The sequence below is a fragment of the Mus musculus genome, chromosome 9, assembly GCF_000001635.26.
Source record: "Mus musculus strain C57BL/6J chromosome 9, GRCm38.p6 C57BL/6J".
In the NCBI taxonomy this organism is placed as follows: domain Eukaryota; kingdom Metazoa; phylum Chordata; class Mammalia; order Rodentia; family Muridae; genus Mus; species Mus musculus.
Genome location: NC_000075.6, coordinates 105463632 through 105476274, shown reverse-complemented (window position 1 = coordinate 105476274; position 12643 = coordinate 105463632). Strand labels below are relative to the sequence as shown.

Sequence of the window (12643 nt, the reverse complement as noted above, 5' to 3'; positions counted from 1 at the left end):
GGGCGTTCCTGTGTATTTTGGTATCTGCATGTCTCTAGACAGAAGTGGCCTTTCAGCCTCTTTCACCTATGCATTATTTCATAAGAGTGTGTTCACATTTCCTTAGCCTTGCTGTGCGAGCATTTCCTCATTGGTAGAGCTGAACAGATCCTAATCTAAGAGGCTAGGCCATTCTGAGATGCTTGCTGGCTTCTGTTAGTTCTTTGCTAGGGTGTAATCCTTGAAGAACCTCATCAGAAGAGACTTGACTTCTGTGTGCACAGCTTCATTTGCCAGTAAAATAGCTTCTGGTGGAGACAAGCTCCTGTCTCAGCACTTTCAGTGGAATTCATAGCTTTCCTGGTTCTTTGTAGATAAAATCTGATCACAGATGATGGAAGGTTATTTTTCAGATCAGTTTATCTTTTGTGCTTTCAGTGGAAGATCGTTTTAAAGGTTGGGGGTAACATTCAGGGTACATTCCCTTTCTGTTTGCTACATAATTGCCCATTAAGACAGAAAAGCCTACTGAATTTTTCCTATTACTAGTTTTGTTGTAAGACATTTTCAAAAGATACCAAGATTTCAAAAACATTGTTAGACACTTCTGCAGATCTAGAATGCAATGAGACATATATATTAGTGTTCTGTAGGCTCTGAATGCTTGTCCTATACTTTGATAAACACTGTGTTGTCTGTCTCTTATTCTTGTTGAAACCAAAATAGGTATTTTTCCTAATTTTCCTCTGAGGAAAGGGACTCAGAAGATAAACAAGGTGTTCTTGGTCACACATCTGGGAAAACATAGACTTGCAGTTATGATTTGAAGTTGATCAGCTCCGACTGTGACTGTACTGGTGGTTCTCAGGTGTAGCCCCTGGTCTAGAAACATCCCTACTTAAACCTTGTTGGGAATGCATCTTCTTACTCAGACCTGCTGGGTCAGAAGTGCTGAGGACTCAGTACAGTCACTCATGCTTTATAAGGCCTGCTGCTGCTTAATAGTAAGCTGTGAGGACCATGAGCTAAAGCATTTTCATTTCTTCTTCTTTCAAAGCCGTAACTCCTTGCTTGAGTTTAGCTGTATGTTGAAAGCAGAACTCCTGTATTTGACGTTGGAGGAGCCTGCTGTCTTGTCCCATCCTAAGCGCTGCAGCTGTTTGGTTTGCTGCTTGTTGCACAGTGGAATGTGGTACAGTATGGGCATGAGTGGGCCTACAGAATGACAGGAAAATACTGGCTGCCTCCTCAGCCAGAACATCAGTGGAAGACATTTGGGTGGGTGGGGCTTGGGAGTTGTTTGGATATTTTGGGAATCAAACTTTCACTATTAATGATAATGTGTGGGTCTTTCTGGATATATTGCTTAGTCTGGGTATGAAAAGTACACATTCTACCTGGATTATGCTGTTACTTCTAGATTATTTAGTGTTCTTCGCTTTTGGCTTTAATCTACAGGAAGTTTTTAAAATTTTATATGTAATTTCTATGTAGTTAACAGTGGCTTCTTACTCTATCTCAGGAGTGCTAGGGTTACAAATGTGCATCGGCATGTGACTCTAAGAGATTGATCCTGGCTTCCTACCAATTAGTTACATCTCCAGTGAGTAAAGCAGTCACTTTTCAAATTCTGTCTCCTTGGTTCTGAGACCACAGAGAACTTCAGTCCTGTTTGCACCTGCTCTCACTTTGGCTCTTTTAAAATTTTCTTTTCTGTCTATACCATGCCTTCTTCACATTCAAGTCAGTGGTGGTTAACTATAGCTGCGTGTTAGACTTACCGGGGGGAGTTTTAAAAAAATAAGTAGCTGCATAGTTATGTGTATAAAAGATCCACATCTTAGCCCACTCCTGTTTTAATAGAATACTGTCTACTTCAGATGCTTAAATAACAGACATTCATTTCTCTAGGCTCTGTAGGATGTGAGGAGCCAGGTCAGGGGGTGCTGTGTGCTGTAGTTCCAGGAGAGAGTTCTCCTGCTCAACTCCTTACATGGTGGCTAAGGGAGAAGAAGTGTTCCTTGTCTGTCTTTGTTAGGCAGTTAACTTATCTTGCATTATTATCAGAACCTTCTTAACTTCCTAAAGAGGCTTTCTGAATTCCATCACTTTTTAAGGGGTTGGGGCTTATTGTGAATTGTAGGGGCTCAGTTCAGTCCATAGCAGCTTCTGTGCAATTTGAGTATGTGTCACATTAGAAACCGGTGTGTAGTAGTGCTTACTATAAAAAATAGAAATTAAATCCTGGCCTCTCTGTAAAATAAAATCTGTCTTCAGGGAACTATGAAGGCATCTAATGAATAAAGACCAACATTTAAATTAATATTTATACACTCTAAATATTTGAAAGGTTCTACAGTATATGTTCTTGTGTGTGTTTGTGTTTTGGTATTACTTGACTTTTGAAGTAATTCGCCTTTGTAGGATATAGATCATAGGGGTAGTGGTTGTGCCTGTGGGGTTTGTAAAAGGCTAGTTTGTTGCATGAATTGGTGGTTCACAGTGTAGTAGTTTAAGAAATGGAAGGCTCTGAAGGAGGGAATTTAAGGTACATTATAGCTTAGGTCCCTGCCTCACCCCCCACTGAAGATTAAAACCAGAGCAGTTGCAAAGCAGGTTCGACCACTAGAGGATGGCTCTATACTTCAGCCTTCAGGCTGCTAAAGATCAAATAGGAGATAAGTAAGTTTGACCGTGGAGACCATGGTCATGTGGACTTCTTTGTAAACAAGACGTGGCAGCCACCGAATCTCTTAAGATGCATTTACCGTCAGATGAACTTGATCCTTTTATAGTTTGTATTTCTCAAAATTAAACCCCTAACTAAATCATTTAGACTTTAAATCATTTAATAACTTTTCATTTAACTAAGAAAGACCCAATTCTTGCTTAATAACATAAGAATAGTATGCAGCAGCTGCTGAACTGTTCCTCTAGTGGCTGCACATTTAACAGCCACCTCTCTGGTTTCACCAGCACCGTGGTTTTCTCCTGACCTTAACTATTCTAGTGGATTCTGGCATTTCAGAGTGGTATCTTATTGTGGTCTTAATTTGTATTTACCATCTCTAGCCTACCTCATTAGTCTGTCTTGTTAGTCCTGTTTGATGAGAGTCCTAGCCTTTGGGTTGGTGAACATGACTGCCTTGGCAGTTTATTCTAAACGGATTTCCCTAGTAGTCATAAGATGTTAAGTCAGAAATAGAGGTGGACTATAAATAGGTATTAAGATGGCTAATAAGATAACTTGGGCCTGTGTCTGTAACATTCCATCTTTCTACAGGTTAATGGAAACAGTAATTCTAGTTATTCTATCAGCCCTGTAGGAAGGCTAACACAGCTGTGGCCCCTCATCTCCCTTGGAAATGCAGTTCCTACTACTAACAGCTTGCAGGCTACTTAACCTCTAATCCAGATTTATTGTATTTCTCTATATCTTACTGTCCTTTATGTACAACCTAGTAAATACCGGGATGCCCTAGTCCCTCCGACTGACTCCTGTGTATTTCTTGTGTCAGTGAAATAGAGACTGAAACCATTAAACAGGTGGCTATGGTGGGTATCATACCACACATGTATACAGATTTCTCCAGAACCTCAGGTCTACTCCTCAAAGGCTGCTTCCTTTCCAGTTGGATTGTTTTGCCCATCACCCTTATTCTCGGTCCCTAAAGAAGGGTCAGCAGTTCTCCTTTTGTACCTGGGGTCCTAGAGTGAGTGTGAAAAGTAACCCTGCTTGGAAACAGATGGAGTAAGCATGCATCCACAGCAGATTTCAAGTTGTAAGACAATTGTCTTTAAGACAATTTGAAACCCTTTTAAACAGAGGAAACACTTTCTTAGGGAAGGAAGATGGGACCTGAGTAGAAATTACTGTGACTACCTGAAATTTAATAAGCTTGGTATTATCTGAGACACATAGTTTCCCGCTCCATGCTGTATTGTTGTAAAACAAAAGCATAAAGCTCTCTCAGTTCTTCCTGACTTGGGTCTCATTCCTAGCAGCCCAGTGCTGCCTTCTCCGCCCGTCTAGTCAGCACCCCTGCCACTCAGGATGATGCCTCTTCATGGGCATCAAAGGTGCTGCTGCTCTCTTTCCTCAGGGAAGTACCTCAAATGCTTCCTATTTTGGGCCAGCATCTGATTTATGTTCTGTTCTTAATGGTGTCTCTGTTCAGCAGTAGGGTTAGCAGGCTTCTAGAGACAGTTCCTCCAATGGGCAGTCTCCATTCCTTCATGGAGGCCCCACATGCCTTGTGGCTGATTGTCTCATTTCCAGAGAAGCTTCTGCCTCACTAGGACTCACTGAGTAATGATGGTGAGCGCCATCCAGCATCCTGGGCAGGGCGTGGCTGGTTTGCTTTCTCCCTCCACGTGAGAATGGACTTGAGACAGGAGATGTGGTTACGTTGGAGAGGACCTAGGAACAGACCTTGGTGTGTATCACACTCCTTCTGTCTTAGCCTTTATCATTTGAAGTCTTAGTTCTTGAGGGTTTCAGCTCTTTGGGGCCAATGGAATGCCCTTGAAGAGCTTTATATAAAGTGTGCTCAAACGTAGACCCTTTATATGCACCATTTGCCAAAAGAGTACTTGAAAATTTTGAATAAGGCTCTTCTTATACTGTGTATTGAGTGCCAGCGTTATCAATTTTCAATACCTTTGTTTTAATGCTGGGGACTTAACCCAGAGTCGTAAGCATGTTAAGTATCAGCATACATTCTAATACTGAACTATACTTCCGGTTAGTTGATTAAAAATCTATGTTAACTGGAACATTATTTTAAGTCTAACCCGTTTTGATAAGTAAATTGTGTGTTGGCATGCTTGAGATGGTTCAGGAAAGGCTTCCGTGCTGTTTGTTTTATGAATTTGAAAGCAGGATGTTTCAGTGGTTCTAGGAAATTCTCAAATTTGTCTCTTTAAATTTCTAAGTTATATGAAAATATTATGCTACAAAATAATGTCAAGGCTTTGCACAATAGTGATCTAAGATTTCCTCAGAAGTGTGTCACTAACATTCTTTATTAGAAATGTGACATATCACTACTGTTTACTTTGCACCATAGAAAGACTCAGTAATGCCTTTCTAATAACTGACACTAGGAAGTACATATGCTTTCTGCTCCAGAAACATGATCATGCTGATGGAATATCACCCCTGGCCCCCTGCTGTTTTGGTTTTGTTTGTACTAAATCAGAGAAGAATTTTTATACATATATAGTAGTTACAGTGTATAGACACTAGTAGTAATAGAATTGTGAATTAATTATTATTTGTTGTTTTAAAGAATAGTTACTTAAACATCTTAGGAAATTATTTTGTCCTGAAAATATTGATAATTTCAGTTCAGAAACCCATGTCTTAGCAGGAGCAGGGATGTTTTAGTTTCAGTATTATTTCACCAGGTGGCTTGGACGGTTGGCAAAAGTTCTCAGTTTGAGTAGTGAAGAGCCTGTAGCTGCAGGTCCGTGTCTGTAAGGAATCTCAGCTGGCACTGAAGACAAATCTGAATGGATTTTGTTGCTAGAATTGTGATGAGCACTTTTGATATGCATGTTTATAAAAGCGAATGAAATGACTATCATTGCTACCATTCCTGTGACTTCCTCTGCATGTTCCGAACCCGCCAACTAACCTGTGCCATCTCTCACCTCTGCTTGGCTGGTCTCTTGAGCGTCTCCGTTTTCTCCTGGTGTGAGAATTACCTTTTAGACTTGCTTGCTGTCGAGATGTTTGGAAGTGTAGCCAGGTTTCTGGAAAAGAGAAGTGAACAGGGGAGCAGCTAAGTGGAGAGAGCTTAGAGCTCTTGTCCTGGAATTAACATAATGACTTTATAGGATTATGATTGTGCTTATTCATCAGGAGTTGAGAGAAAAGCATCTGTTTTGAGTCTTATGTTGCTGGAGAAATGAAAGAAACAGTGCCTTTAAACTATGTGATGGGAAGAGTTTGTATTAAACCTGGTGTTAGCAGGTGTCCATGGTTTTGAAAGAAGAATGTCAGTATTGAGTTGTCTTAGATACTCACAATCGATCTTAATATACTTCCTTAAGTGGAAAAGAAATTGCTGTGATTATTTTAGATTTTCATTCTAGACTCCATTCTACTAGTATATTCAAGTAAGTTTCTTTGTTTTGTTCTTAGGTTGCACGATTTCAAAAGATCCCTAATGTTGAAAATGAGACAATGATCCCTGTACTGACGTCAAAGAGAGCAAGTGAGTTAGCAGTCAGTGAGGTTGCAGGCCTTCTCCAGGTAAGTGCTCTGGGGTGAGGGTGGGGTGGGGGCTAGGTCAGTGCTGGCCCGCTACGTCCTCTTCAGTGGTGGAGCACTGCTCTGCGCTGTCCAGCTTGACAGCCAGCCCCCAGGTAAGCTTGATGACGTTGCAGGAAGTGCGGTTGGAGCATTTGAACACATGTGACCAGCTGTGTGTGTTAGCTGGGCCAAGGTGAGCGGTGTGGCCAGCATCTGTTTGCTCTGTGTAGCACTTGGGTTAGGAGGGTAATTAATTTAATTAGGAATATAAGTGGTGTTAGGATTTCTCTTTTAGTTTAAGTAGATTTTTTTTCCTAAGGTAAAGTCAAAGCTAAGTACAAGTTCAGGGTTGTATAAAAGTAGTAATTAGGTGATTTTATTTTCTTTCTAGTTTTGAAAAGTATAGTCTAGTCAAACATGGAGAAAAGAGTATTTTTAATTTTCAACCATTTTAATTGTTGCTTCAAAAAAACTGGTATCCATTTCTGAGAAAATTGTATTATATACTTAGTTTTAAAACCACTTATTTTAAATAAATTTAAGTTTAGAAAGCTTATATCTTTAAGTTTAGAAATCTTGATTGCTAATCTCTTACCAACTTGCTAGCCAGTGAAATTAGCCATTTCTGGGCCATTGTAATTTCATTTTTTTTTCATGGCTGTTAAAACCAGGATAGCACCTGAAGGACTTAGGTGATATTGCCATGTCCTAAGAACAAGTTCATGTTAACTTTATTATTCTGCTATAATAACATAATCTAGGAGCAAGGCAAAAAAAAAAAAAATCACCTCCCAGTCTCAGTTTAATAAGCTCAGAGAACAGGAAGGGAATGCTCACTGAATATTCTTTTCGAGACACTAACTTTAGAAAAAAAATTAAAACTAATTAAAATATGAATTACGACCTACTTTTATTAATCCTTTTCTCCATAGAAAAAGAAAAACTAATTTGTTGCTCACTGAGATAAAATTTATATAAAATACCAGCGTACTTTGATAATTCTATACTTGGGTATAATGTATTCAGGCTACACTGTTCCTCTGCACTCTTGCTCCCCAGCCCTGGCTTTCCTCCTCAGTCCCCCTCCCACTTCCATGGCCTTCGTTCTTCTTTGTAGCCCTAGGGTTTAGCTAGGACTAGGTAGGTGGGCCTGCATGGGTGCTATGGCTGCATAACTGAGGACAATGACGACTTTTCTAGCAACTCCTACCAGGGCTGGTAGGAGTTGAGCTCCCCCCAACCCCAGCCCCTTATTTGTGACTATATCTTCATTGACCCAGTGTTGCTCAGGCCCCGTGCAGGCAACTACAGCTGTTGTGACTTCCTGAGTACCTCGGCCATATCGTGCTTGTAAGACAGCAGCTGTGTCCTACCTGTAAGATGGTGTTTCTGGGCTCCCCTCTCCTGGTTTGGCTCTTATGTCCTCCTCTTCCCCTCTCCTTCGTGTTTCACCTCTCGGCCTTGGCAGAGGGGACTGTGGATGCCCTGGTCGGTGCTAAGCACTCACAAGTTAGTTATGCTCAGGTCCTTGACTAGACAAGAAGGTCCTCACTCACTGCCATTCATGCTAAGTGAAGACCAAGTCTCTATTGATATAAATACGAAGTTAAGAGACAGTTTGACATGTCCATTTACAAAATAAAACTAAATGTAACTCTAGACTAGTTTTAAGTATTTTGATAAATGTGACTAACCAGGATCTTATGCTGTAGCTTAGAACTCACTGTGCCTCTCAGATTGGCTTCCAGTATAAGATAATCCTCTTGCCTCAGCCTCCTGAGTGCTGGTATTGTGTGCAAGCTAACATGCCTGTTAAAATATAGAACATTTTTATTGTTCCAGAAAGCTTTTCCGTGTCCCTTTATAGTTAATCTTGTCCGAGTATGACTGTGGGTCCCATACAAACACTCTAGGGAACTTTCTGTAATTTATTAGAGGCTGGAGCGATGGCTCAGTGGTTAAGGTTCTTGCAGAGGACCCAGGTTCAGTTCCCAGTACCCACTTGGTGGCTCAAAATATCTGTAATTCCATTTCAGCAGATTGAGTGCCCTCTTCTGGTCTCTGTAGGCAGTGCAAGCATGTGGTACACTATATGTGCAGGCAGATTATTGGTATACTTTTAAAGGCTTCTTTTAATGTGATCATATACTTTGTATTCTTTTTGTTTTCTTTGTTTGTTCTCTAAAATTTTAAATGACTTTTAATGTAAAATTTAATAGGCTGATCTTCAGAATGGCTTAAACAAATCTGAAGTTAGTCATAGGCGAGCCTTCCATGGTTGGAATGAATTTGATATCAGTGAAGATGAACCATTATGGAAGAAGTATATTTCTCAGGTAAGATCCGTTCCCCTCCATCGCTGCTGTATAACTTACAGCAGCTTTATAGTTGTGAATCTCGTGAGATTTACTTACAGAGAAAGGAAATAACTGTTTTACAATCTTTTTTTTTTCTTTGAAAATTTACATGTTAAGTTAGATTTTCTATAGTTTTAGTTCTGACTCTTCATCTGATTTTAGGCAAAAGGCTCTGAGAGTAGAGTGAGTGTAGCTTACAGGGCAGCATTTCCTCACTGCTGCGCTGTCGCAGGCACTGGACAGGCAGTAGCTTCTTTGTGGCTGCTGAGCTGCGGCTTCCTCGTTAACAGGAGGCTGATGTTGAAGGTAATCTTGGCCAGCTTAGAAAATTATTAAATGTATAATTACACCCCAAGTGCCAGGGCGTAAGCTATACTCTTTCTTATCAACCCTATAATTTTCCATTTGCTTCCATTGGGGATGACCTCAGGAAATAGCAAGCTCACAGTAGATTATGGCCATTCCTAAGTACCTTTATCTTAAGTTTTAGCAAAGGCTTACTATAGCTTTAAAAAAAAATCTAGTAGCAATTACATTAGTATAAAAAGTTGGATAATTCTATGGCTAGTTTTAACTCGGAAAGTTTGGTGTGCTAAACAAACAAATAGTTGTGAGCAGTGGTTCTCAAGCTTCCCAATGAAGGCATTGCAGGTGATGAGCAGGGCTGTGCGTGTGCCTGTCTAAGGCAGCAGAGCCGAAGCCTGAAGAAGGTGATGAGCAGGGCTGTGCGTGTGCCTGTCTAAGGCAGCAGAACCGAAGCCTGAAGAAGGTGGAACTGTGTTTATGTGTGCCTTGTTTTCTAGATCGATATTTAACTTTCTTTTTCAGAAGGAACTGTTATGTAGCTTTTAAGGAATAACTCCTTTTTTTGTTGCTTAAAAATAAACCGCCTATGGACTCTGGTAATTTTATAGTGATGTCCTTTTTTAAAAAACAAAGCCTTTATTGAGATAAAGCAGAATTGTTATTCATGTAAGAGTATTGACTTGTCTGTGTTTATTTTCCAGTTTAAAAATCCCCTTATCATGCTGCTCCTGGCGTCTGCGGTCATCAGCATTTTAATGCGCCAGTTTGATGATGCCGTCAGTATCACTGTGGTAAGAAATAGCCTTTCATTTCTTAAAGTTTTAACCTGTTGGTTATTTTTATAAATTGAGTTTGGTTTTTATGTTGGAAATAAACCCACTTTGAGTTGTGGTGATTGCCTTTTGTTCTGGTTTGAGATGGAGGTCTCCTTTTGTGGCTCAGGCTGGTCCTCCTGGGCTCAGCTATGCTATTGTGTCTGTTTGCCAGGTAGATGTGATTACAGCCATGCACAGTCAGTCTCACAGACAGGAACTATTTTATAATGTTCTAGTTAAAATATCTGTTGCTTTTTAGTTGAAAATATTTTGACTTATCAGGGAATCTGTGATGTCAAAACTATTTTAATAATACTGAATTTTTCTTGTTACTATAGTCTTTTTGTGTTAATGACAAAAATTATGATACATAAAATTGTTTGAGCTTTAGCACAATTGGAAGTGACTTTAAGCTGTATCAGTAGTCATGTTTTCTTTGTTGTTTTTGGAACCATTACAACAGCTGGGTGTGGAAGTGCACAGTACTAATGTCAGCCTTGCTGCTTGGAGGTCAGGGACAGGGAGAGCAAGCCCCAGGGCATTGTGGGTAGCATAGTGAAGGAAGCCCTTTCTGTGTGTCTGGAATGTTCTTGACAGAGGAATAAAATTAATTTTATAAAATTTGATGTGCTGCTAGGGTGTTAGGATACCCAGGAGGGCCTCTACCCTCTCAGAGGGGAAGGGGAGGAAAGGATTGGAGGGTGGGGGGACTATATGAGGGGAGAACCAGGAGGAGTGGGGGGCAACAATCGGGATGTAAAGTGAGTAATTAAATTATTAATGGGAAAACATTTGGCCCTTGCGTATAACATTTTTAATAGTCTATAATGAATGGGAAGCATGTATAGACTGAAGAGTACTAGCTGTCTCACGGAAGGGCAGTTGTGAGGTGAACAAGCCTTGTACTTAAGAGAATGATGTTGGTAGTGATAATAAGAATAAACTTTGAAGTAGTAATTCAGGTTACTGTACATTTTTATGTACTACCATGAACAACCTTAGTTTCCCAGTATTTAAAATCCTAATGGCATTAGTAATGATTTTTAGCAAATTTAAATTTAGTAAGCATGTCAGCATTTGTTTTTGAATAGCTAGATGAACCAATATTTTCCAAATGTTTCAGAGATTATCAAATTTCAGTAGATAAAAGATAGGTCAATGGATTCAGTTTAAAAAAAAAGATAGATAATAGATTTTGATATGGCAGATTATGAAAAGCTCATTGATACAGCTTTGCATTGTACAATACTTTTAAGTAACCTTTGTTGAGTTTTAGTGTGGTAGATAAAAATGTCTTCTGGAAAAGCAAAAACTCCTTCCTTTTCTGACTTTTTTGTTTGAGAATTAATTCATTTTCTCTCATAGTTTGTTAAAAAAATTCCCATATTTTCCTTCTGCCTAACACATCAGTTGGATTCTAGCTTTCTGTAGAAAAAGTGGAGTCTAGGTTTAGCTCAGCAGTAGAGACAGCCCTTGCCTACCTATGTGTTGACAAATCAGCACTGGGAGTGGGAGGGAATGACGGCTTTCCCCTCAGTTTTTATTTATGTATGTGTGTGTTATTATTCATTGGATTTTTAAATTCTTCCCACAAATTAGTATGTAGGAATTAAACAAGTAATTAATGTGTCACCTGTAGCACACGTTACTCATAAACAAAAAGCTAGTTCTTCATTTGGGAAACCTTGGGTGGATTCAGAAAGGTTTGGAAGCTGTCATGAGGATGGTTAGCTATTCAAACTCATATTCTTCCCCTTAGGCTAAGGCAATTGATTTCTTCTCTCAGTGGTTTTAGTGCTGGGTTTCATTCTCCAGGGTCTGCATAGCCAGAGAAACACAGTGTGGCTAGAAGTTAGTTCTTGCGAATGTCTGATTTAAAAAACTGTCTGTGTTTCAGGCAATAGTAATTGTCGTCACTGTGGCCTTTGTTCAGGTGAGTAATCTGGTTTTTCAAGATAAAAGTGGTATATTAGTTGATTATTTAAAAACAATTTAAAGTGACTTATGTAAAACAACATGGATGGTAGTGTGTATCCTAATTATTATTTTTAAAACAATTTCAGGTAATAGCCAATTGTGAGATTTGTGAGAGGAAGGCACTGCTTTGATTATTTAGTGAGATAAACATAGTCTGCTTTTTTTTTTTCACTGAAACAGATGGAAACAACAACAACAAAAAAACCACAGCAATATAATCCACCATTGTGTTTTATTTTCTAGTTATAAAATTGGGCAGATACCTCTTAGGGCTAAGTCTAGATGAAGAAACAAAAAGTGAGTGTAGAATTGAATAGGCAGTTTACTAGATGCCATCTGAAGAATACCTCCAAGATGACTGAGTGAGTTCTCTTAGTTAACAGGGTACTTTTCACTGTCTTATTTCCTAACCTTAGTCTTGTTTGCTAATTAAAAGTTACTTTTTTCATTATTGGTAATCCTTTCCGCCCCTTCTAAAATTTCTTATTTTCCTCAGAAGAGGTGGTCATACTTCCTGTTCAGGATAGCCATTCAAACCTCATAAGTCTCTCTTAAAGATTGTTCTAAATAATCTGGAGATTGTCTCATGAGTTCTTCTTTCTCAGCACTCAGGTGAGGAAGGAGGATTGTCAATTCAAGGCCAATATGGACCACATGTTAACTATTGAACAAAGAAGAGGGGGGAAGGAAAAAGGGAAGGGGCAGAGAAGAGAAGAATCAAAACCCTCCAGCCGTGGAGTCAGGCTAACAAGTGCAGGGTTAAAAAACATGCAGGCTTAGTTTTAGAAGGTTGTTTTATGGTCATTTAAATGTTTGAAACTTATGTATGTTTTAGAAGCCTCTAAATATTATCAGGTCTCACTTTGAATATTGCTAATAAGAGTAGACAGAATACGGTAGTGTAGGGAGAAATGTAATAATGCCGTATGTCCTGAGATCCATGCTTTGAG

At 39.4% G+C, this 12643-nt stretch overlaps 1 protein-coding gene across 8 annotated transcripts in view; it reads left to right on the top strand.

Annotated features, from left to right (window-relative positions):
• The window catches only part of Atp2c1 (ATPase, Ca++-sequestering), a 109896-nt gene that overhangs the window by 44983 nt on the left and 52270 nt on the right, over nucleotides 1-12643 (top strand). For all 8 annotated transcript variants that reach the window (NM_001253831.1, XM_006511712.4, NM_001359823.1 and 5 more), the window contains 4 exons: nucleotides 6128-6238; nucleotides 8458-8574; nucleotides 9603-9692; nucleotides 11614-11649. In NM_001253831.1, the coding sequence (NP_001240760.1) occupies nucleotides 6128-6238; nucleotides 8458-8574; nucleotides 9603-9692; nucleotides 11614-11649 (354 nt within the window). The remainder of the gene's footprint in view (nucleotides 1-6127; nucleotides 6239-8457; nucleotides 8575-9602; nucleotides 9693-11613; nucleotides 11650-12643) is intronic.